This window comes from Euleptes europaea, chromosome 17 (genome assembly GCF_029931775.1).
Source record: "Euleptes europaea isolate rEulEur1 chromosome 17, rEulEur1.hap1, whole genome shotgun sequence".
In the NCBI taxonomy this organism is placed as follows: Eukaryota; Metazoa; Chordata; class Lepidosauria; order Squamata; family Sphaerodactylidae; genus Euleptes; species Euleptes europaea.
The window spans coordinates 36,790,794-36,818,675 of NC_079328.1; the positions used below are offsets into that span (position 1 = coordinate 36,790,794).

The window sequence follows — 27,882 nt, forward strand, 5'->3', positions numbered from 1 at the left end:
CACACATCATGAGAGTGGAATTCTACGGAGAATGTTTTATTTTGCAATTTTTTTAGCAGCACCTCTCAGAAGGATGCTAAAAATGGATGTTCTTGAAAGGGAAGTGATTGATGTTGTCACAGATTGTGGCAAAGCAAGAAGTTGTGTGCCACCTTCAAAGGATGAGCAATTGTATAGTATTGTTAAGTGCTCATGCAGATATAGAGGGAGAAGGGGGAACATATAAACTGGGGTTAAAAGGCCATGAAATATAAGAAGTACATATCCTGGCATTTATTTGGAGGCTCAGTTAAACACACAGCAGAAATAGGTAATATACAAGAAACTTTTACAGTATGGTAAACAAAAAAAAGATGACTCTTTAGGGTCTGGGCATTGTCTGCTCTGACTAGCAACAGCTCCCCAAGGTCTCAAGTTAGAGGACTTTGGCATCACATGCTGGTGCCTGAATGTGAGACCTACTGCATGCAAAGGAGATGCTCTATCACTGAGCCATAGCATCAGTGATAGTAGTAAACAATAGTAAACATAAGCTTCCTTCTACTGAGGCAGACGAGCAGCACTTTAAAGACTAAACATTTATTCCAACATCTTGTTTGTTGATTTGGGTCTAAATGTACCTGGTGGTGGAATGGGTACTGTTCACGCAACTGACAAAGGGAGCTCTGACTCACGCAAATTGATGCTGGCCTCAATGTTGTCTTTCAATCGCCAGAAGCCCCTGGTTGTATTTTGCTGTAGCTAAGTGAGGGGCTGTGGCTCAGTGGTAGAGCCTCTGCTTGGTGTGCCCAGGTACAATCCCTGGCATCTCCAGTTAAAGGGACCAGGTGGGTGGCTGATGTGAAAGACCTCTGCCTGAGACCCTGGAGAGCCATGGAGAGGGGCTGTGGCTCAGTGGCAGAGCATCTGCTTGGCATGCAGGAGGTCCCAGGTTCAATCCTCGGCATCTCCAGTTAAAGGGACCAGGCAAGTAGGCGATGTGAAAGACCTCTGCCTGTGACCCCAGAGAGCTGCTGCCAGTCTGAGTAGACAATACTTCCGGGGAGGGGCTGTGGCTCAGTGGCAGAGCCTCTGCTGGGCATGCAGAAAGTCCCAGGTGCAATCCCCGGCATCTCCAGTTCAAGGGTCTAGGCAGGTATGTGGTGGGAAAGACCCCTGGAGAGCCATGGAGAGGGGCCGTGGCTCAGTGGCAGAGCCTCTGCTGGGCATGCAGGAAGTCCCAGGTTCCATCCCCAGCATCTCCAGTCAAAGGGACTAGGAAGTAGGTGATGTGAAAGACCCCTGCCTGTGACCCCAGTCTGAGTAGACCACTGGTTCCCAACCAGGGGTCCGCGAGAACTAAATTAAGGTCCGTGAAACAAAGTTATAAACCCATAATAAATGAATATTTTCAATTAAAAGTTCTCTATTATAAAATATCTATTCAAATTATAATATATATATATTCAAATATTATTCTTAGCTTAATGTTTCACTCACAGTGATGATTAAAGTTTATTTTCAAATTCTCGGGATTTTTATTTCGAACCTTGGGGTCCCTGCACCGAGCAGGTATCTGAAGAAGCGAGCTGCGGCTCACGAAAGCGCCTACCCTGCCAGAAAACGTTTTTGTTAGTCTTTAAGGTGCTACTGGACTCTGGCCCTTTTCTACTAGAAAATATTCTTGTTCGTCTTTAAGGTGCTACTGGACTCTGGCCCTTTTCTACTAGAAAATATTCTTGTTAGTCTTTAAGGTGCTACTGGACTCTGGCCCTTTTCTACTAGAAAATATTCTTGTTAGTCTTTAAGGTGCTACTGGACTCTGGCCCTTTTCTACTAGAAAATATTCTTGTTAGTCTTTAAGGTGCTACTGGACTCTGGCCCTTTTCTACTAGAAAATATTCTTGTTCGTCTTTAAGGTGCTACTGGACTCTGGCCCTTTTCTACTAGAAAATATTCTTGTTCGTCTTTAAGGTGCTACTGGACTCTGGCCCTTTTCTACTAGAAAATATTCTTGTTAGTCTTTAAGGTGCTACTGGACTCTGGCCCTTTTCTACTAGAAAATATTCTTGTTCGTCTTTAAGGTGCTACTGGACTCTGGCCCTTTTCTACTAGAAAATATTCTTGTTCGTCTTTAAGGTGCTACTGGACTCTGGCCCTTTTCTACTAGAAAATATTCTTGTTAGTCTTTAAGGTGCTACTGGACTCTGGCCCTTTTCTACTAGAAAATATTCTTGTTCGTCTTTAAGGTGCTACTGGACTCTGGCCCTTTTCTACTAGAAAATATTCTTGTTCGTCTTTAAGGTGCTCCTGGACTCTGGCCCTTTTCTACTAGAAAATATTCTTGTTCGTCTTTAAGGTGCTCCTGGACTCTGGCCCTTTTCTACTAGAAAATATTCTTGTTCGTCTTTAAGGTGCTCCTGGACTCTGGCCCCTTTTTGACCCGAACAAAAAAGTCCTAGCGGTCCCTGGTCAAAAAAAAAAAAGGGTTGGGAACCACCGGAGTAGACAAGGCCGACTTCGATGGACCCAGGAGGGTCTGGTTGAGCCGAAGGCCGCTTCGTGCGTTCGAGCGCCGGCAGAGGGCGCGTCCGGGCAGGCCGGGGAGGGGAGGGGAGAGGTGGCCCCTCCCCCTCCCAGTCCCCTCCCCCCCCGTCCGCTTCCTTCCGGAGCCGACCGCGCCGTCCATCCGCCCGCCCGCTTGCTTGCAGGAGAGGCCATGCCGCTGGACCACAGGCGGGTGCCCGGGCCGGAGGAGTCGCAGTCGCCGCTGCTGTTCGCGGGGGCGGCGGCGGAGGAGGAGGAGGCTGCGGCGGCGGCGGGGGCGGCGTCCGGGCGGGACCCGACGGCGCTGCAGCCGCTGTTCGCCCGCGTGGGGCTGCTGAGCCAGGCGAAGGGCTCGGCCTACGTGGAGCTGGGCGGCGGCACCAAGGTGCTGTGCGCCGTGGCCGGGCCGCGCGAGGCGGGCGCGGGCGGGGCCGTCGGGGCGGGCGGGGCGGGGGAGGCGCGGGGCCGGCTGCGGTGCGAGTTCCGCCGGGCGCCGTTCTGCGGGCGGGGCGGGCGGGGGCGGCCGGGCGAGCGGGAGGCGGCGCTGGGCGCGGCGCTGCGCGAGGCGCTGGAGCCGGCGGTGCGCCTCTCGCGCTACCCGCGCGCGCAGCTGGACGTGAGCGCGCTGGTGCTGCAGGACGGCGGCTCGGCGCTGGCGGCCGCGCTGTGCGCCGCGGGGCTGGCGCTGGCCGACGCGGGCGTGGAGCTCTTCGACCTGGTGGCGGCGTGCGCGCTGTGCCGCGCCCCCGACGGCCGCTGGCTGCTGCAGCCCGCCGAGCGCGAGGAGCGCGCCGCCGCCGCCCGCCTCACCCTCGCCCTCCTGCCCGCCCTCGGCCAGGTCTGCGGCCTGCTGGGCGCCGGGCAGGGCGGCGGGCCCGACGGCTGGGCCCCCGCGCTGCGCCTCGCCCTCGACGGCTGCCACCGCCTCCACCCGCTCCTGCGCCGCAGCCTCCTGCGCGCCGCCAAGCGCGGACGCCCCGGCGCCCCCCGGGACCCGCCGCCGTCGGAGGGGCAGGACCGGGAGCCGCCCGCCCCCACCGCCTGAACCACCGCACCGAGGGGGCGTCGGCAGCCAACAGCTGGGGTCCCGCCCCCACCCCTTATACCGGATCGATGGCTGACCCCACCTCTTATACCAGTTCGAGGGGTCGTCGGCAGCCAACAGTTGGGGTCCCGCCCCCTCCTCTTATACCGGATTGCGGGATTGTTGGCAGCCAACAGTTGGGGTCCTGCCCCCACCTCTTATACCGGATCGATGGCTGACCCCACCTCTTATACCAGATCCAGGGGTTGTCGGCAGCCAACGGTTGGGGTCCTGCCCCACCTCTTAAACCGGATCGAGAGGTTGTCGGCAGCCAACAGTTGGGTCCTGCCCCACCTCTTATACTGGATTGCAGGGTTGTCAGCAGCCAACGGTTGGGGTCCTGCCCCCACCACTGAAACCGGATTGCAGGGTTGTTGGCAGCCAACAGTTGGGGTCCTGCCCCCACCTCTTATACCGGATCAAGGGGTTGATGGCTGACCCCACCGCCTGAACCGCATCAAGGGGTCGTCGGCAGCCAACAGTTGGGGTCCTGCCCCCACCTTTTACACCGGATTGCGGGATTGTTGGCAGCCATCAGTTGGGATCCTGCCCCACCTCTTATACCGGATCGAGGGGTTGTCGGCAGCCAACAGTTGGGGTCCTGCCCCACCTCTTATACCGGATCGAGGGGTTGTCGGCAGCCAACAGTTGGGGTCCTGACCCACCTCTTAAACCAGATCGAGGGGTTGTCAGCAGCCAACAGTTGGGGTCCTGCCCCCACCTCTTATACCGGAATGCAGGGTTGTTGGCAGCCGACCACTTACTCATGCGCTGGGGTCCAGCGCCCATTAGAGTTGGCAGTGGGGCCCTCTCCAGCCATCTCTCTTGCCCTCTGGGAATCTCCTCCATTGAGGTATCTGGAACCTGAAGATCTTCAGCCCGATGGGGGCAATGCCTCTTCTCCGCCTCCTTTGCAAGCCCCCTGGCCTCCCTCTGCCCCGCCTGTGTCTCCTTCATGAGGAACTGCCTGCACATTTCCTCTGGCTGGTCACTGAATCGACTGGCATTCGCCTTTCACATCAGGACTGGAGCCGCCGAGAAACTCCGGATGCTGCAGTGTAGGACGTTTGCAAACAGTTTCAGGAGATGCTTGCGAAAGCCAAGAACGATGAACAGCATCTGTTGAAAGACTGCTGGGTTTCCTGTTATTTTTGTAGCTTGTTTCCAAGAGATTTAGGGGAAACTAGGAAGAGCTTTTGTATTACTATTATTATTATTATTTCTGTGAAGAGATAACAGAATTGGTTATTTTGTAGGAGATGGACTTCCATGTTTTTGGACTGAGCTTTTCATTCTGGAATGCGCGTTCCATGGACTGACCCCCAAAAGCTGCCTTTTCACTGAATTGTGGAGTTCTTTAAAATGTAATGCATTAAAATGCTTTTTTTTAAAATGCATTGGTGGAAAGCATGGGCTTGTGTGTGAGTTCTTCCTCTTAATTGAGCCAAAGTATCGGTAATTTCTAATGTCTAATGAGTTTCTTCCCAAGCAGACGTGCCTTGAGTTAAGGTGATGGTAAATTTGGTGAAATGTTTTCTTGATGGCTTTTGCTGATTTAAAAAAAATGAAATTCTTTGCTAAAAAGCAAGGGAAACACTTTTTTTACCTCTCAGGGAATTTCTTCTCAAGTTTCTTTAGGCAGTTAGAACAAATTTGTATATCTGCGTAATCCACTTGAGTTTCCTTTTACTTAAAAAAAGGCATTTTTATTGTTGCGAATTGACCAACAGCTCTGTGGAGCATGTTATTTTATGGGGGGGGGGGGCGGTTTGCAGACAAATGAAATTCTGTAGTTAAAAAGGTCACCTCCAGTTGGAGACCTACAATAAAACTGGGCTCCTTCCTGCAAAAGTGAGATACGGATCAGTAAATGATAGAGCCTTGTTGTATGTGGCCTTTGCAGAGGTTGGTAATTAGCTGCAGGTTAAATGTGCAGTAAGTATCTTTTATGCAACTATTCAGCTTCTGGACACATACTGACTTGGGCCTGCTTTCCTAGGATCTGATGATCCTGTGGATCTCATAACCATGTTTTGAGAATCTGTCCTGGAAGGAAAAGCATATCGGATATGATATATTATTTATCTAACATCAATACACACCATGGTTTTCAGAATTTGTGCCATAATCCTGCCCCAAGGAGCATACAGTCTGAAACTGGCCCATAAAAAAGGGGTTATGCAGAGAAGGAGATAAGGGTTTTGTTCTACATAGGCCATTTATGCAGGGCTGTTTCCCTCGTGGTCACCCCGCTGACTGCTCGGGTGCTTTGTTTTGATTATGCACGCCTTTCCTGACCGTCAGAGGTCTCCTCGCTCTCCCCATGCGTTTTCGTACGTTTTGCCCGTGTTTTCTGGATGCTGTTTTAGCGAGGCTGGAGCTGTTAGTGGGAGAGACTGCGGGAAAACAGCCCTGCATAAATGGCCATAGCTAGGCTTAGTAGTAGTTGTGAGATGGAGTTAGGGGTTGTGGGTGCGCTTTGATAAGAGGCCTAACCAATATCTAATTCAGTTTCTGGCTCTGATTTTTATATTTCACTGTGGTGTAAGAGGTTTATGTGGGGCTGAGGAATTGGTGGGGACTCCATGTGTGGAGGAAAATAATTGTTTTCGTGTGGGAAGGAAAGGAGCACTGATAAGTACCCTGTAAAATACTAGGGTAGGGTTAGGGAGGGGAAAGTGGCAGAAAAGGTACTGGTCAGCCAAGCTGCCAGTGAATAAAATCCCCGGCACACTGAATTTGGACTAGGATGGCTTTAATAAGGGCACAATGTTCTCATGTATATCAGCCAGGCAAGTGAGAGGGGCACCTCCATTGGGGGATTTTAGATATTCCTAAGGGGTGGATGGCCCAGGCTAGCCTGATCTCGTCAGATCTCAGAAGCTAAGCAAGGTCGGCCCTGGTTAGTATTTGGATGGGAGACCACCAAAGAAGTCCAGGGTTGCTGTGCAGAGGAAGGCACTGGTAAACCACCTCAGTCTTTGGCCATGAAAACCCCAAAAGGGGTCGCCATATGTCGGCTGCGACTTGACAGCACTTTACACACAGACAAGGGATGGGTAAGGATTTTTTGCATGTTAAATATTTTTTTAAGAATATTTTAAAACGGTCTGTGAGGCAGGAATATGCACCTCACTATTGCTACATTAGCACACGAAAAGGTAAAGGTTGTCCCCTGTGCAAGCACCGGGTCATTCCTGACCCATGGGGTGACGTCACATCCCGACGTTTACTAGGCAGACCTTGTTTTTATGGGGTGGTTTGCCATTGCCTTCCCCTGTCATCTACACTTTACCCCCAGCAAGCTGGATACTCATTTGACTGACCTCGGAAGGATGGAAGGCTGAGTCAACCTTGAGCCGGCTACCTGAAACCGACTTCCGTCGGGATCGGACTCGTGTCGTGAGCAGCGCTTTTGACTGCAGGGCTGCATCTAACCACTCTGCGCCACGGGGCTCTTACATAAGCATAAAGGGGGAACACTTTCTAGTGCCATTGCTCGGGGATGAGGCCCTCGTTAACAAAATGGCTCCTTCAGAGCAGCCTGGCTTGTGGGTGGGGCATGTGACTGTGGCTACCCGGGAAAAGCTCTTACTACTGCTACAGGAAGAGGAGGCGGCCCACCACATGCTAAGCTCTTAATACCGAGCCTTTGATCGGATCAAAAATACTTCCACAATGCAGTCAGATAAAGGACTCCTCCATTTGTTGTTGGATGATGCTCTGAGGTAATTTTTTTTAAGGTAGGCTGCCACCAACATGAGGATATTCTTGGTTTCATGGACTGTGATCAAATAATCGACAATCCTACATCTTTGCTAACTTCTCTGCTTAGTCATTTGACCTGTAGGTTTTGAGACACAGATCCCAGGAAGTAGCCGATCCCCAGGTCTGTGTGGGAGACTTCAGAACTGAAAATGTTTTTCACTAGTGTTGTAAGTTGCCATGAACCACGAGGAAAGCCGGGATAGAATGACTTAGAAGACGAAGAAGAGCTGGTTTTTATATGCCGATTTTCTCTACCACTTAAGGGAGACTCAAACCGGCTTACAATCACCTTCCCCTCCCCACAACAGACACCCTGTGAGGTAGGCGGGGCTGAGAGAGCTGTGACTAGCCCAAGGTCACCCAGCTGGTTTCATGTGGAAGAGTGGGGAAACCAACCAGGTTCACCAGATTAGCCTCCGCCGCTCACGTGGAGGAGTGGGGGATCAAACCCGGTTCTCCAGATCAGACTCCACCGCTCCAACCACCGCACTTAACCACTACACCACGCTGGTTCTCTTAATAAATAGGATGTGATATTAGAATGCAAGGATCTCTGATCTGACATAAGACCCGGATATTTACCGCACCGTATACCTAAAAAACACATCGTAGCCATAGGTGACTGCTACTGCTTTTATTTCTGTTTCATGGTGGGCGGGTTCGGTCGTGCAGTCTTATTGCCTGCTTTTCCCCACCCTCCTCCCAGGTTGGCATATTTAAGTTTTCACAACAAAGAACACATTGCTTCCTCTCCTTCTGCACGTCCCACGAGTCTCTTTCTCACTCTCTTCCAGGCCAGAGAAAGGTGCCGGTGAGGTCGGGGCTCAACCCTTGCTCTTCTCTGCACCAGCACTGAGCGTTGACGTTAACTGACGCACTGCTAACTTGGAGGCATTGAAAGAAATACAAAACACAGGAAAGGGGACGCTGGGCAAGGGATGACGGTTCTCCAGGGGAGGGGGCTTACTGGCTGCTCTCGGGGTCCAACGTGTGATTTCTTGCCTGCAAAAAAAAAGATGCTTTTATCCACGCCCTTCTCTTTAGAAGTCATAGCTCTAGACTTTATTAAATCAGTTTGCAGATTGGATTGCGTGTGGTGGGTGGAGAGGGGAGTCAGCATGGTGTAGCTGTTAAAAGTATTGGAGTAGGAGCTGGGAAACCCAGGTTCGAATCCCCACTGCCATGGAAACGTGTGACCTTGGGGCAGTCACAGACTCTGCCTAACAGGGTTGTTGTGAGGGTAAAATGGAAGAGAGGAGAACGATGCAAGCCGCTTTGAGACCCCATTGGGGAGAAAGGCGGGATATAAATAAAGTAAATAAATAAATAATCTCCAAATTTCAGGTGCCAAAGCGGTTTCCGTTATATATCTTCCACTTCTGTCATTGTGCGAAGAATACTGTTTCCCACATTATGCTGAACCCAGTCTCTCAAATGTTTTTGAACCTGGGGTTCTTCTAGATGTAACCTGCTTTCTAGGGCCTCCAGGAAAAGTGGGATCAAAAGACTGCAAAGGGAAAACCAAACACTTAAGGATTTGGGTGAGCACCAAAGATTGGTTAAATCCCACCCCTAAATAAGTGCCATCAAGTTGCAACTGACTTACGATGACCCCAGCTAGGTGCTTTCTAGGCAAGCTAGAAGAAGAGGTGGTTTGCCATTGCCTTCCTCTGCAGAGTCTATCCCAGTACTGATCCTGCTCAGCTTCCAAGATTTGATTATTTATTAATTTATTTTAATCGATTTATACCCCGTTCTATTTCCCGGCCAGGGCCAGGCTCAGAGCAGTCAACAACTTTAAAGAACCAATACATAAATTCCAAGAATCAATAAAAACATTTAAAAACAATTATTTTAAAAACCATTAAATCTAATTATACTAATCAGCGCTGGTGATGAAACACTAGGCCATAGAGAGTCCAGGGAGCAATCAGGACCGCCCCCCCATGTCATAATTGATAAGATGGAAACAGACAAAAGGGGGGGGAAGGGAGGCCAACCATAATATAAATGGTTGCTGCCCTCAACCATAGGCCTGGTGGTACATCTTGGTCTTACAGGCCCTGCGGAACTACATCAAGTCCCGCAAGGCCCTGGTCTCACTAGAGAGAGAGAGTTCCACCATAAATACATAAATCAATAAGTAAAGGCTATTGTTACAGGAATGGGAGGGGAAGGCAGCATGGTATAGCCCGATCTCGTCAGATCTGGGAAGCTAAGCAGGGTTGGTACTTGGAAAAGAAACCCCCAATGAAGACTGCAGAGGAAAGCAATGGCAAACCACCTCTGTTCTCGCTTGCCTTGAAAGCCCCTTGCTGGGGTGGCCATAAGTCCGCTGCAACTTAACGGCACTTTACACACGCATTGTTACAGGAATAATGGTCGGGTTTGTTATGCTGTTGTAACAAAACGGGAAAGATGCTGCAGAAGGAATGCGGAAATGCTGAGAAAGGGTATCTTCCGTTTAAAACTGCCTAGCAGCATGAGTCATGTAATTGAGTGCAGAAGCTGAGCTGCCACACAGTTCTGGGTTTGCTTGTTTGTTCCCGCTGCACTGGGAAACGGAGCCTGTCTTTCTCACTTTCGGGACACCATCTCCTCTTCCCTCTGTACTCAGTGGAATTAGCACAGGGGAGGGAAGGAAGTGAAGCTGTTCTACCAGCTCCTAGAGCCAAAATTCTTGGGGGGGATGTATGTACGAGTGTGCTGGGGCACATAATAAGATGCGAAGCTGCTGGCCTAGCTTAATGAGACTCTTCATGCCTTTAATTTGTCTCGGCTCCAGATAATGGAAGCACGCGCATGTGGGGGGGCATTCCACCGTGGTAGTTCCAAAGATGTCCTTTGCTTTGGTTTACTGTGGAATGGGAGGCAATCTAATTGGGAATTCTGGAAGGAAAGGACAAGAGGGAAGTGAGTTCATGGACGTTTGGTCCCCCCCCCCCCAAAAAAAAAGATCCACAGGAGCCACAAAGGATTTAGAAGGATGGCAAACGTTCTGGCTAGTCAGGCAATTCTGTTCTGTGCTGGAATATCACAGCCACAGATGCTCCAGTTAAGCCAGGCCGTGGCTAGATCTGGTGGCTGTGTTTGTTGTGGGTTTGTTGTGTCCTTGCTTGGTAAAACACTTCCAATTCCCACGAGAGAGCGAGAGAAACGGCAGTTCTAACTGCCTATTTTATCTTTGAGATTTCATTCTGGCGGTTCAAAGCCTGGTGTGATTTCCTTACCGCCTCTTCGGTATCTGTGCTCTCGTCGGCACTGTCGACCTCCTGCGTAGTAGCGGTGTGTCTGTCGCTGGCTGCGCTCTCCTTCTTCTGGGATGTATCTCCTGCTGAGTACGAGGACTCCCCACTGGATAGGTTTTTCTTCTTGCCTTCCTTGGAGCCTGCGGGAGGAGGGTGGTTCAGAGGTGGGTGGTAGTGCCAGGTAAGCCTCCTAGCTTAGTGAGGTTGGGTGCTAGCACGTGAGAAGGGTGCTCTGGCCCTTCTCTGCAAAGTTATGTTGGGCATACAAAAAGTGCTGAAGAGCCCCCAAATCCCCCTAAACAATCTGTAAACAAACTGTAATATCTTTGGGGCAGGGACTCTCTTTAATTATTATTATTTTGCATATGTTATACTATAAAGTGTCAGACATATAGATGGTGCTATATATAATGATGACAAACTTCATTTATAGCCTGCCTTTCTCAGAGGCTTGAGGCTGATTATGAAATATGGTTAAAAACAATTTATCAAACTGCAAAGATCTCTAAGTGGAGCTGGGATTGAAGAACTGGAAAATAACAACAACAACAATTTATTTATATCCTGCCCTTCCCTGACAACGCCGGGCTCAGGGCAGCTAACAACACCACAAGCAAACAAAAAATATACCATACTGAAGAGAGTATTACAAAGGTGGAAGACATTGAATTGCTTTAAGTGGTGAGTTAATACGTATGATGAACACTGCAGTAAGATAGTACTGGCTCCTTAAACACATACAAACCAGCTCACCTGTTGGGTGCTCCCGCCTTTGGTCCATCCGATCCAGGCTCTCCAGTAAGTTGTCCACCTGGACTTTGATCTGACTTAGTTCCCCTTTGATGGAGTGTAGCTCTTCCGCTCGCACTGCAAAGAAGACATGGCGTGGCAGGGTTAAGTTATGTTACTGCCACTCCAGGGAGAGGGGTTGAGCTACAGAGTTGTGGCTGCAGTTCATTCATCTGTTGTGGACGGGGAAAATCGTAAATCACAGGCACATGCCTGTGTGTGTGCCACAAAACTGACATATTAAAATACAGCAAAAAAGCAGCCTAATGAGGCTGCAAATTTGAGCGAGGGGGCAGATGTGTGTTTACATGCAACTGAGATCCTGCAGGGAATGGAAAAAGATTGGGGTGGGTGGGTTGGTGGAATGTTTCAGCAGGAAAATGGTTGGCTGGAAGTTAAACCCTTGTATCCTCACCACTGCCCCCCATTAGGAATGCCAGCCTCCAGGCAGGCCCTTGGGATCCCCTGGAATTAAAGCTCATCTCCAGACTACAAAGATCAGTAACCATTGAGAAAATGGATGCATTGGAGGGTGGAGCTCTATGGCATTGTGCCCCACTGAGGTCTCTGAACTTTTCAGGCCCCATCCCCAAATCTCCAGGAGTTTCCCAGCCTGGGTCTGGCAACCCTACCACCCCCCATCTCCTGCTGGTGGTCAGGGAGGCCTGACAACCCTAGCCCCCATACACAAAATGGCTGCTTCATAAGGCAACGTTTTATGTTTAAAAAGATCAGAGTTTCATTACATTTCAATGTTATGTGTATCTTGCCCCTGAAACTAGGGTGAGAAATTACTACACTCCAAACCTCTTCAAACCACAGGCAGCACAGGCAGGATAATGCTGCTGCAGTTGTCTTGTTTGTGGGCTTCCTAGAGGCACCTGGTTGGCCACTGTGTGAACAGACTGCTGGACTTGATGGGCCTTGGCCTGATCCAGCAGGGCCTTTCTTATGTTCTTGATGTCTTGGTCCTGATCAGCACTCCAGTTCTTAGTTGCTTCAGAGAGCATCTCATTTGTTTAAAAGTTCTCCCTTTCCCACTCTGTCTCTTGTCTATAACTTCAACATGGACCTTGCAGAAGCCCACATCCTGATTCTTATTTGGCCTCCTTTCCATCTTTGAAGGCTCCCCCCGCCCTCAGAGAAGCTGAACTGCATGCTCACGGTTTTGTTCAATAAGCAATCAGAATGTTTGTGAACATTCCATGTCACCAACTTGGCCTAATCAATTGTTACAAGAAAAATACAGCATAGGGGTAGTAGGCTAGGATGCAATGAATGCCGATGACCAAAAGGACCTTGATGTCAAAACCCCTCTCTGTAGTCTTTTCATCAAAACACTCACACTTTGTACGGCCTGCCACGGCATTGCTGCTGCTTCTCAACCCTGTGTGAAGGCCCAGGGTGCTCTTGCCCCCAGACCCTAGGTGGCTTCGCTTGGTCTTGACAGGGATGTGACTGATAAGAGGAGGGATCTTCTGGTATTCATAGACCCTACGGAGGAGAAGACAGGGAGAAAGCCCATTTTGACAATTCCTCAAATATAGAATTGGTTTTTATATGCCGACTTTCTCTATTACTTAAGGAAGAATCAAACCGGAGTACGATTACCTTCCCTCCCCCTCCCCACAACAGACACCCTGTGAGGTAGGTGGGGCTGAGAGAACTCTAAGAGCTGAGACTAGCCCAAGGTCACCCAGCTGGCTTCATGTGGAGGAGTGGGGAAACAAATCCAGTTCACCAGATGAGCATCCGCCGCTCGTGTGGAGGAGTGGGGAATTAAACCCGGTTCTCCAGGTTAGAGTTCACTGCTCCAAACCACCACTCTTAACCACTACACCATAGCTTTTCAGATTGAAGGAGGGTACATATTAAGGCCTATAATTGTGTAAAATTGCACTGACTTCCACTGTGATGAAACCACAAAGAATAGAAACAGTAGATATTGAAGAAGGCCAAAATAAACCTACCTGTATGGAAAATCCTCTTTGTAGACTTCATAGTCCAGATCACAGCTGCTGCTGTTGCAAAAGAGGAAAGAATGCAGACAATTCAGTACAAACTGCTAGCAAGTTTTCCAGAACTGGTCACCCCATCACCCTCCAAAAGGTGCCATCTTATATAGTTAGTTATACCACGTCAAAGCATTAGCCCATCCAGCTCCACGTTATCTATTCTGACTGGCGGTGGCCCCCTTGGGCAGAAGGGTCTTTCCCTGCATCTGCTGTCCAACAGCCTTATAACTGGAGGTGCCAGGGCTTTCCCTGCCGGGGGGGGGGGGGGCTTTCCACGTGCAAGTCATGCTCAACCTGTGAGCGTTGTGCGCGCAACCTGTGAGTTTTGTTAGACTTTTCCAGTGTACATGTTCCCTTCCTGTTCTCAAGTGGACCCCAAGTTACCACCTCAGTGCAAATTCCTTACATGTATCACAACTTTTTAACCTCTGGACCACAGAGACACCTAGGGCCCTTTTTAGGGTCAAATCAAGAGAAGATTACTTTGTCTTTTTGGAACAGGTAAACCTTGTGGGTATGTGGTAGCATATTGCGTACAGCAAACAAGGGGATATCAGATCAGGCAACCTCCACAATTCAGATTTGGGGCGTTTTGTGTGTTATTTTTTTTCTGATTCAGTAGGACTTTGAGGGGACATCTGCCCTGGAATACCTGAGATTAAAGAGAGGGAAGGTGAATCCTGGAATCCCATGTTAAGGAGGCTAGTCTACAAGAATTGTGCCTGAACTGAAGAGTTCCTCTGGACTCCCTATAGTTCACGCCCAAGGTGCTGTTCTGAGACTCTGGGGTGAACCTGCTTTGGGTTTCAGCGAAGAATCTCGCCCCTGCATGAGCGGAGTGGGCCCTGTCACTCTGCTGGTCTCCAGATAGAGATTTTTGAAGTTAAATTTCACGGTCGGTAGTTCTGGCACGCAAAGTGTCTGCCTCTCAGATCCGAATGAAGCAGCTGTCTGCAAGAACTCCTCCCTTGAAGGAAGCTGACGCGCCTGTCAGGGCTCGTGACAGAGGAGCTTGGGGGAAAGAACAGAAAGAAGGATCTGGAGAAATACTTGTTGGCCGAGCTGGTACCGGGCAGTGAGAGCTGACCAAGGGGAAAGTACGGAGCTTTAATATCCATGTAGAAGAGCAGGTTTTTTTTGACAGGTGCTACACAGCACAGGGGACCTGCTAACATTCCCTTTCTACACAACCGTTACAGGATGCAGGCTTTCCCTCCTCTTCGTTTAATGCAATGGTTTGATTTGGTTCCCTAGGAAATGAGCTAATCACGGCTCTGTTCTGGAATGAGCTTGAATGCTGCACGTTACAGTCTTTTCTTCCCTGCCATTCCTACTACCACACAACAGATTTCACCAAAAAAAAGAAAAAAGGCCATCCTGTCACCCATAAATGTGGAGGGCAAAGGCACTTTTGAAGAAGCGGTGTTCCCTCCATCTTTTGTTGGGTCACGTATTCAGGTTAAGGTGTTTTTTGTGGGTTTTAAAAAAAAATTCTACCCATGTAGCTGGAAAAGTGATTGTCATCCCACAGGGGAATGCGTGGGAGCCCAGTTGCCAGACATATGTTTGGAATGTTTTGCAGAATAATTGAAATTTTTTCAGCTTCGCTTCCTCCCGGAAGCCTCTCCCCCTCAGCCATCAATCTCAGCAGCTTATGTGCCGATGCCCAAGAAGAAGAGTTTGCCTAGCTTTCTCCACTCATCAATTGTTGCGGTGAAATGCTTCTGCCACAGCAGTTAGCTCTGTGGGTTGTACCTTCCTCCTGTCTACACCGGCTCCCTCGGTTGTCATTTAAACCAGGGGACAGAGCTAACACATCTCTGTAGTCCGGAGAGTTGGCCAGTCCTTTTTCTGCCCTTTCTGCTTTGCCTCAGCCCCACGAGGTTAAAATGATCCAGATGTGGCTTGTGTACCCACCCTGACAGCCAGCGTGGTATAGTGGTTAAGAGCGGTGGTTTGGAGCGGTGGATTCTGATCTGGAGAACTGGGTTTGATTCCCCACTCCTCCACATGAGCGGCGAAGGCTAATCTGGTGAACTGGATTTGTTTCCCCGCTCCTACACACGAAGCCAGCTGGGTGACCTTGGGCTAGTCACAGCTCTCTCAACTCCGCCTACCTCACAGCATGTCTGTTGTGGGGAGGGGAAGGTGATTGTAAGCCGGTTTGAGTCTCCCTTAAGTGGTAGAGAAAGTGAACATATTATAACCAACTCTTCTTTTTCTTCTTGACTGGTAAACATAGGGTGCCCTTTAAGGAAAGTGAATTTTGTCCAAAATGAGGCAACCCCCTAGCTCTTTGAGGTCAATGACTGTATTGGGAAAGGGGAAAGAGGGTGTGGGGTAATCCTATTCGCCAAGACTTTCGTACCATTTTCCAGTGCAAGGTTCCAAATTAAATTAAGAACAACCATAACACAATATATATTTTTTTTAAAAAATGTAACTGAAAACTAAAACTGGAACTAATAACAGCAGAACAAAAAAGATTACCAAAAAAATACGATGAAACAGAAAGGTCTTGATTTTCTTCCAAAAGACAACAGTGTGGGAAGCAAATGTAACAGCTGCAGAAGAACATTCCAGAGTTCTGGGGTTGCCACAGAAAAGTCCCTGCTTGTGCAGAAGCCTCCACACAAGATGGAACTTCGAACAGAGCTTTATTTATAAACCTTAAATGGTGGGGGGTCCATATACACATGAGTGTCTTAGAGCAGTTGCGCTTTAGGGGCTTCTCCTGTACGGGAGAGCTACCAACAATCAGAGTAACCTGGTTGAATGAGATAGACAGACAAACGTTCTGTCTCGGTATATGGCATCTCCTTAATAACCAGTGTTCGATTCTTCTGTGGGATTATGCAACCAAGGTGATTTTTGGTACCAGGAGCGTGTGCTAAATTCATCATTCTAAGAATTCTACTACAAAAAAACAAAACAAAATAACAGAGCAAGATTTTAATCCTGATAACCACACGAATAGGCTTTGAAGGTGCATTGGAAATGCTTGGCGGAGTCTCAGAAACGTGAATGGAGGTTCTAGCAGGACTTTCAATGGGTGGGCACACCTCTTTGCCCTCTTCCTGACTGGCGAAAGCAGAATCAATTTCGCCAAATATAGGCAAACCAGAGAATTCTAGTGGGCTTGTGCGCGCTCATGATTATTTTGGGAGCAGAACACACACGGAGCTCCGCTCAGGGCATGTTTTGCTCTGAGTCACATCCCTACATCCTCTGTTCCAGCAGACCCAAGAGTCCGAGACCCAAGAGTTCTAGAAGAGCAGCTGCGTTTAGTAGATAGCGGCACAAAACGCAAACGTCACCGAGGCGAAACAATTTATTGCAGCGTGAGCTCTTGTAGACAAGAGCCTTAGAGAGGAAGCAGGACATTGGACAGATGAGGCGGCGGCAGGGAGGGGGATGGCCTGTGAATGTTCCTGCCACGATAAATCCTATTTTCCTTGTTCCTCTTTCACGAGCTTTATTGTACGCCTGGGAAGAGCCCAACCCTTCAGCGGTGCCAAATCCACGCAGCACCCAAATGGTGCAAAAGGGAAGGGAGACCCAAAAGCTTGGGAATGTTTGGTGCGTTACCTCCCGAGATGGGTAGCTGTGGATTCCAGGACAAAGAGACCTGTGGTATGCCGGAGGGATTTAACAATGGCTCACGCCGGCCGGCAATAGCAACACTCCTCCTTTTAAAGGCACGTCCAGGCAGTGTGCTGGCAGGCACAGGGAGAGCTGAAGCCAGGAATTTGGGAAAAGCAGTTGTGGTGTGGCTATTGTTTCCCCCTGGAAGTTATTTTGGGACCCTTTGTTCAGTCCTTTTGTTTTCCAAGTTTCCATCTGTTAGGCTGCTGGGGCCCATCTCATTGGCCATTTATGCACGGCTATTTCCTCGCGGTCACCCTGGCAACTACTTCCGGGCTTTGCTTGGATTATGCATGCATTTTCCGACTGTTAGAAGTCACCTCACTCTTCCCGAGCGCTTCTGCACATTTTCCCCATGTTTTCTGGATGCTGGCTGAACATGAATCCAGAAAACGTGGGCAAAACACGTGGAAATACCCGGGGAGAGCGAGGCGACCTCTGATGGTCAGAAAATGGCAGCATAATCAAAGCAAAGCCCCAAAGTAGTGGCTGGGGTGACCGCGAGGAAGCTGCCATGCATAAATGGCCTTAGCTTATCGGCCTTTCTCTGACAGGACTATTCAGAACTGTAAGGCAGCTGTTTGGCACCTGAGAGACCCATTTAAACATTTTTCAACATTCATTTTACCCTCCCACCCCCATCACACTGGTTTAGGTGTGGTCTTATGATGGTCTTATACAGCTTTTACCGTCATTCCCTCTGTCCAGGAAACTCTGGGGAACACTGTTGTGTGGGGAAGTGTCTCTGACAAAGAATTCTCATTATCCTCACTAAACTACAGTTCCCAGGATTCTTTGGAGGGGAGCTGTGACAGACAAATTATATACAGCTGATATAAATTTATAGTATACAGACGAGTTGGGCAGCAAGAACCGTTTCGAGGCCTGAAAGGGAGAGGAGAATCTAGAGCATAACCAATACAGTTGCTTGGTAGGATCATGACTGAAAGAGCAAGCCCTATGGAGAACCTTCTCCAGTCTTGCGTGGCTGTGTAAAGGGCCATCAAGTCACAGCCGACTTAGGGCAACCCAGTAGGGTTTTCAAGGCAAGAGAGTAATAGAGGTGGTTTGCCATTGCCTTCCTCTGCACAACGACCCTGGTATTCCTTGGTGGTCTCCCATCCAAGTACTAGCCAGGACCAACCCTGCTTAGCTTTTGAGAGCTGATGAAATCAGATTAGCCTGGGACATCCAGGTCAGAGCTTTCCAGCCTTAGGGAAGAAGAAGAGATGGTTTTTATATGCTGACTTTCTCTACCACTTAAGGAAGAATCAAACCGGCTTACAATCACCTTCCCTTCCCCTCCCCACAACAGACACCCTGTGAGGTAGGTGGGGCTGAGAGAGTTCAGAGAGAACTGTGACTAGCCCAAAGTCACCCAGCTGGAAATCAAACCGGGTTCTCCAGACTGGTCTTAACCACCGCCTTTAACCACTATACCACACTGGGAAACCATAAGTACGCCTGGCTGACCAGGCTGTTTGAGGCATGAAACTTCATAACTGGCTGAACAGGGATTCGAACCAAGAACTCCCAGATCCTGGTCCCACCCCTACACCACAGTGACTGTCTGCTACTCCTCAGGTGAGGCACAAAGTCGGGCCTACTTTACCAGCCCAGGCTACATCACTTGCGGAAGCCCCTGCAAACAGCTTAAGCCAATTGTTTCAAAGTACTCTCTACAGTAAAGGATACTGCCTTTTTAAAATATGGGGGACATAGAATCATAGAGCTGGAAGGGACCACCAGGGTCATCTAGTCCAACCCTCTGCACAATGCAGGAAATTCACAACTACCTCCCCCCCACCCCACCCACAGTGACCCCTACTCCATGCCCAGAAGATGGCCAAGATGCCCTCCCTCTCATCATCTGCTCATGGTCATAGAATCAGCATTGCTGACAGATGGCCATCTAGCCTCTGCTTAAAAACCTCCTGGGAAGGAGAGCTCACCACCTCCCGAGGAAGCCTGTTCCACTAAGGAAACGCTCTGTTAGAAAATCCTTCCTAATGTCTAGACGGAAACTCTTTTGATTTAATTTCAACCCGTTTGGTTCTGGTCTGACCTTCTGGGGCAACAGAAAACAACTTGGCACCCTCCTCTATATGACAGCCCTTCAAGTACTTGAAGATGGTTATCATATCCCCTCTCAGTCTTCTCCTCTTCAGGCTAAACATACCCAGCCCCTTCAACCTTTCCTCATAGGACTTGGTCTCCAGACCCCTCACCATTTTGTTGCCCTCCTCTGGACACAAAGTCAGGCCATCTTTAGGGACCCGACTTTGCTCTCTTTAAGTATTTGAAGAGCTGTCACTTAGAGGAGGGCAGGGAGCTGTTCCTGTTGGCAGCAGAGAATAGGACTTGAAATAATGGATTTAGATTACAGGCCGAAAGGAACCAGCTGGATATTAGGGGAAATTTTTTACAGTAAGAGTTGTTCAACAGTGGAATCAGCTACCTAGGGAGGTGGTGAGCTCCCCCTCACTGGCAGTCTTTAAGCACAGGCTGGACAAGCACTTGTCAGGGATGCTCTAGGCTGATCCTGCATTAGGCAGGGAGTTGGACTAGATGGCCTGTATGGCCCCTTGCAACTCTATGATTCTATGTTTGTGCTCCTCTACTCTTAATGGTAAATGGACACATAGGCAAATAAGCAAGTGAAACTTTTATCACTAACTTTGCATTCATTCCAGGAGACATTTGCCTGCTAAATTAGTGCACGTTAGGCTGGTTTTGAAAGAAGCAAACACAATACCGCATTGCATTGCATTTTTTTGTTTGTATGCCACTTGTCTCCCCAGCTGGAATTCAAAGCACTTGGAACATTGTTTTCCCTCCTCTGTATTCTCACAAACAACAATCCTGTGAGGTAGGTCAGGCTGTCTGTGACAGGCCCAAGGTCACCCAGCAACCCCCAATGTAGGAAGTGAGGATTTGAACGCAGGTCTCCCAGGATCCTAGTCCAACACTTGATCCACTATGCCACACCGTCTCCCTACCCTTTTATTGGGGACCCTCCTACTAGTTGCTCCCTGTCCTTGGACTCCCGCCTCTCTTTCTAAGGCCTTTACCTGGAGTGTGTGTTTCATTCCCAGTTCCCATTCCTGATATTTCCTGCTCACTTACTTCCTGCAGGGTCTTTGCTTTCCTGTACCTTGTTCTGTCTTGCCTATACTACATATCCAGTTTGGTTCTGCACCTGATCTTTTCAATGATGTTCAAGCTTTGGCTAACTCTTGACACAGGGAGAGATCAGACTGGGCTTACTGTTGGCTGGTTACTCCCAAATTCCACCAAGGAGATGGAAAAGCGGCCTATCGCCTTCCTGGCCGAAACAGCTGCAACCAAATAATTTTCATTACCAGCTATATAAATAAATACATGCAATAAACCCACTTAATCCCAAGGTACTAATCCCCTTTATTGGCAAAGGAAGAAACCCCACTTGAGTGGGAGCCAAACTGCAATGCTGTGATAAAATAGGACACAGTCTGTCCTTTCCTGAAAACATGGGGAAACAAGATACTCCAGGCAAGTAATTGCCTCTTTTCACGCCACCTTGCTGCTGATGGGTCAGCATTTGGTATAGTAAAAATAAAACAAACTGGCAAAAGCAAAAGTTTCCTCCATCTGGATTCTCATGTCTTACTAGATTCTTCTGATGCTAATGTGAACAAGGCTTTGTAGGGTCTGCGTCAGCAATTGTAAAAGCACACAGACGTACCGCAATAAAGGATTGTGAAGAAATCTATGCAAATTTAATCAGGTCAACCACATCCTTTGGGGATTGGAGGAAAGATGACAAGAAACGCCTGGCATTCTGTGGGCTGCCAACTTTTAAAACTGGCTCTGCTCCTGTGCTGTAAGAGCAAGCTGATGCACAGGAAACTCACAATGTAGTAGTTAAAAGTACTGGATTAGGGCCGGTGAGATCCGGACTCAAATACCCGCTCAGCTGTTGAGTTTATTTGGTGACCTTGAGACAATCACTCCCTCAACCTATCTCACAGGGTCGTTGTGAGGATAAAATGAAGAACTGCATATTTCTGAGCTCCTTGAAAGAAGGGAGAGATACATGTGTGACAGGCAGGAGATTAAGAAGCTTTTATCTTCATGCCAGGAAAAGCTTTGCTTCCTAAATTTCTTTATCTCAACCCAATTCTATCTTGAGGATATCTATCCTCCAAGAATATGCAGAGTTTCCATCTTATTATCTGGTTCTAATCTTGTGTCTTAAATAGCAGCATGCCATGAAGAAATGAAACAGGGTAAAGTTTTATCAGGTGATCACTCTGACCGTAAATGCTTCACCTTCTAAATTTTTGGGTGTTTGGCTGCTGCTTAAACACACTGGAGCAGGGCTAGAAATAAAAGTGGCAACTCCAAGAGGGAGTGCTTCGCTTTTTGCACTAGCTTGTGACACTTAAGCATATGCACAGCCAAGACAGAGACTGGAATAAGTGACAAACACATGCCTAACAATGAGCACATCTAGACTAAAAATGTACATCCAATGCCATAATCAGGGTTAAAATCATAGGGATTCTATGATGAGTGTTTCCTAATCTCACAGAATTTAAATTCTCAGGATTCTTTCAGGGAGATGTCTTGACAGTAAAATTTGTTTAGGCTTTGCCATGTAGACATTCACATCAGAGTCACCCATGAATCTGGACAGAGCACACACAGTAATTAGGTGATTCATAGTTGTGGTTCTTTCTACTTGTGAGCTAAAATAGCAAACCATGCCTCATAGTTTAGTACATATTATTTAAGCAACATTGGGCTAAAATATGTCGCATGCTGAATCAGGACTAGCCCCGAGCATTTTCTTAGCATGGATGAAACACAGAAAGAGCGAGAGAGAAAGACTCAAGGCACAAATGACTGCAGTTGTTATCAGCACATCTGGACTAAAATTAGCTTTCTATTCTAAATTCCAATGCCAAGTACATAGGGTTTTCACCATATAGATACTAGGAGAGGTGTGTGTGTGTGTGGGGGGGGAATCTTATGTTGCAATCAGAGAATCAACATCACCAGTTTTACTGGGAATTCAAGTTCTGTGTCACTCTAGTCTTTTTCCCTGTGGCAAGAAGACCCACAAGGTTGCTCACAGTTCTTTCCCCTCCTTTCATTCCTCATGCACAGCAAAAATAAAAAGCAGCTGTATCTGATCGAGAACCCATGTTGTACACTAGTATGGGTAATCTGTTAAGCCATCATTAGGGAATGCTAGATGTACTTTTAGCTTCTTGGCTTGGGATTTGGTGTGGGGCACCTTTGTTGCTTTACGTTGTTCCCGTCTAAGAGGTAGCCCTGATAACTCCAAGCATGGAACAGGCTCTAGACACAATATAACGCCCATTTCCTAGACTTGTAGGCCATAAAAATGTAGTTCTGAACAAAAGATTCCATGCTTGGTAGCAGCAGCAAAAATAAATAAATAAATAAATTGTGCATGCTTACTACCAAACTTTAGATGGGCAATTATACATGGTGACTGATTCATAAGGTCAATCAGCCAGGGACTGAGAACCAGCAGTTGTAGGATTTTCACATGTGGTTCCTGCAACTACTGCAGGTGTACAATGACCACGTGAATAGACCCTCTGATCATTTCTTTTGTACAGTCATGGCCAGAACCTTTGGTGAAATGGCAAAGTCTGGGTTCTTCTTTCTCTTCTGGTTGTAAAATAAAACAGGAGAGCCGGCATGGTGTAGTGGTTAAGAGCGGCGGGCTTTAATCTGGAGAACCGGGTTTGATTCCCCACTCCTCCACATGAGCGGCAGACTCTAATCTGGTGAACTGGGTTGGTTTCCCCCACTCCTCCACATGAAGCCTGCTGGGTGACCTCAGGCTAGTCACAATTCTCTCAGAGGCCACTTAGCCCTACCCACCTCACAGGGTGACTGTTGCGGGGAGGGGAAGGGAAGGTGATTGTAAGCCGCTTTGAGATTCCTTAAAGGTAGAGAAAAGTGGGGTGTAAAAACCAACTCTTCTTCTTCAGGAGGCCAGTGGCAACTTAAAATTTATTCCAGCATAAGCTTTTGTGAATCAGAGCTCACTTTATAAAATGGGGAGGAATAAATATTGTTAGTCTTGAAGGTGCCACTGGACTGCTGTTTTATTTTGCTGCAACAGACTAACATGGCTACTCATCTGGCATTATCTTCTGGTTGCGGTTGGCTTCTGCCTATTCTGATTTTATGCACAGATCTAGGACTGCTGAGCACACAAGGCCCACATTTCTTTGTTTTAAAAGGTACCCATTAATCCCAAGACCCATCAACAAGAAACTGGCTCTTGGATCATTATGGGGGGAAATGTATTTCCATCTGGTGCAGTGGTTAAAAACGGTGGTTTGGAGCGGTGGAGTCTGATCTGGAGAACCGGGTTTGATTCCCCACTCCTCCACATGAGCAGCAGAGGCTAATCTAGTGAACTGGGTTTGTTTCCCCAACTCCTACACACGAAGCTAGCTGGGTGACCTTGGGCTAGCCACAGCTCTCTCAGCCCCACCGACCTCACAGGGTGTCTGTTGTGGAGAGGGGAAAGGAAGGTGATTGCAAGCCGGTTTGATTCTTCCTTAAGTGGTAGAGACAGTCAGCATATAAACCCAACTCTTCTTCTTCTACTACTTGTATGCAAGCACACATCATCTCTGCCTGAAATGGGCCTCACTGCTGGTGAAGGCAGCAGTGGAAAGTGAACCTGGGAACTGGATGTTCCATGCTGAGGCCACAACACTCCCTGTTCCTATCCTGGTTATTTACACACACCCCTGAAGTGCCCGTGCTTCGGTATGCTAAACGGAAAAGACAGGAGTGTCCCAGTTATTCTAGGCAGGTCTGACTGTAGCCACCCCCACTCCCTCCTTTTTCTAATTCTGAACAACTAGATTCGAGTCCAGTAGCACATTAGAGACCCAACAAGGTTTGTGGGGTATAACCTTTCGAGGGTCAACGCTTGGACTCGAATCTAGCTCTTCTACTGCAGATAGGGATGCCAGCCTCTAGTTGGGGCCTGAGGATCTCCCGGAATTACAGCTCATCTCCAGACTACAGCAATCAGTTCCCCTGGAGAAAAATGGGTGCTTTAGAGGGTGGACTCTATGACATTGTACCCCACTCAGGTGCCTGTCTTCTCCAGGCTCCACCCCCAAATCTCCAGGAGTTCCCCAACCTTCTTGAATCAGACCCTTGGTTTGGGAGGGACTGTGGCTCAGTGGTAGAGGATCTGCTTGGCACGCAGAAGGTCCCAGGTTCAATCCCCGGCATCTCCAGTTAAAAGGACTAGGCTAGTAGGTGATGTGAAAGACTGAGACCCTGGAGAGCTGCTGCCAGTCTGAGCAGACAATACTGACTTTGATGGACCAAGGGTCTGATTCAGTATAAGGCAGCTTCATGTGTTCATGTGTTCTTCACACAATGCATAGTGAAATTGTGGAACTCCCTGCCCCAGGACGTGGTGATGGCTGCCAACTTGGAAGGCTTTAAGAACGGAGTGGACGTGGTCATGGAAGAGAGGGCTATTCATGACAATTAGTAAAAATTGATACTAGTCATGATGCATACCTATTCTCTCCAGGATCAGAGGAGCATTTTATCTTAGATGCTGTGGAACACAGGCAGGATGGTGCTGCCGCAGCCGTCTTGTTTCTGGGCTTCCTAGAGGCACCTGGTTGGCCACTGTGTGAACAGACTGCTGGACCTGATGGTCCTTGGTCTAAACCAGCATGGCCTTTCTTATGTTCTAACCCAGAACTGCCAACCCTAGGCCTCAGCTGGTGGCCAGGGGGGGACCTGGCAATCCTAACTGCCAACCAACATGGCTACCTTCCTGAAACTAAGTCTGAACAGACTCCTCATTCCTCTCTAGCCCCATGAACATCAGCTGTGGAGCATCTCCAGTTTCCAAAAACGGACCCATCCTCATTCATCATCGTTCCCCACAACAAGAACTGTTACGTTGACTCACTGGTACAGGCCTCCACTATGTTGCCTCTTCTGACCGGGCCTGGTATGGCTCAGCTTAGGTTCTCGGGCCATATCTAGATCTAGGGAAAGAGGAAGACATGACAAAGAGGGAGAAACAGCAGAGGAAGAAGAGAGGTGAGGATGGCGAGGAAGGCGCTACTCAGGATGGTTCTCCATGAAGCGGGCAAAATGATGCCAACTAACTGCAAGGCCTCTCTCAGAGGTCATCCAGCTGTCTGCATCTTCACGGCATTTCACAGGTAGGAGAATTCATTCATCTTTTCAGGCTCATGAAAAAGGAAATCTGGGTGGATTGGTATCCATATTCTGGGAGCTGGCATTTATCATTGTACCAGCGTAGGTGGTACTAAAGGGGCAAGCAAGGAGACCAATGCCCACACATAATGATGACTTGCCCAAAAAAAAGTCCACCCCAAAACCCTTGGCTCAAATTAGCAGTGTTATTTAATGGCAAAACCTATTAGAAATACCAGGAAGGATTCCTGTTTACTCTTGCTTCTGTCTTCTTCCCTGCCTGATGCAAATGGTAGATTGCAAGCTCGCTGGGGCAGGGACCTTTTTTTTGTTACTCTGCAAAGCACCATCCTTATTGAAGTTGCCATATAAAAATAAGAATAATTCGCTGTTCAGAAAACAGCAACTCCTAGAGCCTACAGCTATTTTAACTGAATAGAATATCACCTTCAATTAAAATTTTAGTTACGGCAGCAAACCTTGAACATATTTTACTCCAATACAAATCATCATTTTGAAGTCAGAATAAGTTATCTCTGGGAATATGCGCTTAGGACCATTGAATTAATGTAACATAGAGAACGGGGTTGCCATTTGGAAAGATTTAATAGGTAAAATGAAGATTGCTTTCTCAGACAACTTCACACCCCTCATTTGCCCAGACAACTCCACCCCTTATTCCCCCCCCCCTGCCATCTCTGGACACTAGAGCCCACGCCAATGGGATTCCTGCCTGCTTGAGACAGTTTTTTTTCTTGGCTGCCAGAAATATGGGGTAGTTGCCACTATCATTGATACTAAACTCTTCCAGCGCTTCTGCAGGATGAGCTCGGGCATCTGAAATCTAAAAAAGGCACACTTGGAAATTTGAAATCAAGGGACTTGCCTAAGGCCCTATGGTAAGTGGAGTAAGTAACAGAATCCCTTCTGCCCCCTTTTAATCTGGCCTATCTTTTTCTAGTTCCAAAGAGGCTCTTTTTTTGGGGTATGCAAGCTTATGGTATACAGATTTCTTTTTCCTTATAGATAGGAAAGGCAGGTCCTCAGGATGTAGGTTAAGGAAGCTCAGGATGGAAGATCCAACATTTTTATTATTCCTTATGGCTCAGCATCGTGCGTCCATTCATCCTGAGGTTTCAAACGCAAACCTCTGAGAGGATCCCTTCTGGTTTGGTTTGGTAGTCCACTGTGCATGTGGCTGCTCTTATGTTCTTAAAGCAGGGGGCAGGGATTGCATACGTACTAAGACATCCTAGTTGTATAGGTGTCTGAATTCCCAGCGGATTTGCACGGCTTATTTAGATAGCAATCCTAGGCACCATCCCTGCTGCCTTAACCATCTCTGGAACTGCTCCAGGGCAGCCAGACCTTCTACATTCTCATCCCCCTTCGGATCTAACTTTCTTTCGGCAAGTGAGGGACGTTTCCTGCCGAACGGCCAGCTTCCATTTGCAAGCGAGAACAACAGCAAAAAAAAAAAAAAAGAAAGAAAGAAAAAATACCTAACACTCCAATCAAAATACAATGAAACAAATCCCATTTTTTTAAACCCTTGGGAACAACATCTCTATTATGGCCATTTATTCATGGAAGGTTTTGCATTGGATTTGCCACTCTTTAGATGCACTTTCCCCCCATCCATATTCTCAAAACTCAACAATAAGCCGCCATGCAGAGTTTTGAGAATTCAGATGGGGAAAATGTGCATCTATAAGAGTGACAAATCCAATGCAAAACCTTCCATGAATAAATGGCCTATTATTCAAGGGAGAAATGGGAAGGGGACGTCGCCAGTTCTCCGGAACCTCCCCCCCCCCGCCCCATTTTGCCTTCTGGAGATTGCATCTTTGCCATCTTGTTTTGGGGATTGCAAGGCAGCGAAATACGCATGCAAACCGTGCACAATGGGGCCGGGGGAGGCGCAGCGGGTACTTACATCTCCAGCACCCTTCTCTGCTGCCAAAAAGTGTCATGCCACCCTAGGATGAGGTCGGGGAGAGGGGGGCTGGCGCCAGGCTCCGGAACCGCTTCTGCCCAGCCTGGGGGGGGGGGGTCTCCGCAAGCAAACGCTGGGGTTGCCAGCCGCTCTTTGCACAGAGAACGACTCTCAGGTCTGAATGCTGTGCGGGAGGAATGTACCATCTGTGCTTGGCAGGCGGGGGAGAGAAAATGGAGAAGGAGGAGGAGGAGGAGGAGGAGCAGGCAAAGCAAAACCATCTCCGTCACACGCGCAGGGGCGCGCGGAGCCAGAATAGCCAAGTATTTCTGTAACGATGATCTCAGTGTTATTGTAGAGAAGGGCAAGAGTCCAGTAGCACCTTAAAGACTTAACAAGAATATTTCCTGGCAGGGTATGAGCTTTCGTGAGCCACAGCTTCACTTCTTCAGCTACAGCTAGGATGTGACTCCATCTGTCTGACATCTGACATCAGAAACCACAATATTCAAAAACCAGGGGGAGAACATTTCCAGCCTTCCAGGACATTCTGTTGCAGATTTAAGAGTAGCAGTTCTCTTACAAAGGAACTGCAAAGGGAGACTGGAAAGAGAAACTGCTGAATTACAGTTGATA

At 48.3% G+C, this 27,882-nt stretch overlaps 2 protein-coding genes across 2 annotated transcripts in view; one reads left to right on the plus strand and one right to left on the minus strand.

Moving 5' to 3' along the window:
• Positions 1-27,327, minus strand: part of LOC130489000 (RNA-binding Raly-like protein) — a 181,250-nt gene extending 153,923 nt beyond the window's left edge. Inside the window, exons 1-7 of the mRNA XM_056862704.1 lie at positions 27,247-27,327; positions 25,057-25,135; positions 13,386-13,430; positions 12,761-12,909; positions 11,380-11,493; positions 10,609-10,766; positions 8,341-8,380 (exon numbers count right to left, since the gene is read on the minus strand). Coding sequence (XP_056718682.1) covers positions 8,342-8,380; positions 10,609-10,766; positions 11,380-11,493; positions 12,761-12,909; positions 13,386-13,430; positions 25,057-25,135; positions 27,247-27,283 — 621 coding nt within the window. The 5' untranslated portion in view covers positions 27,284-27,327 and the 3' untranslated portion in view covers position 8,341. The remainder of the gene's footprint in view (positions 1-8,340; positions 8,381-10,608; positions 10,767-11,379; positions 11,494-12,760; positions 12,910-13,385; positions 13,431-25,056; positions 25,136-27,246) is intronic.
• EXOSC6 (exosome component 6) lies at positions 2,699-3,571 on the plus strand. Its single transcript, XM_056862363.1, has one exon. It carries the CDS (start codon positions 2,699-2,701, stop codon positions 3,569-3,571), a length of 873 nt encoding a protein of 290 aa, XP_056718341.1.
• Positions 27,328-27,882: the final 555 nt, after the last annotated feature.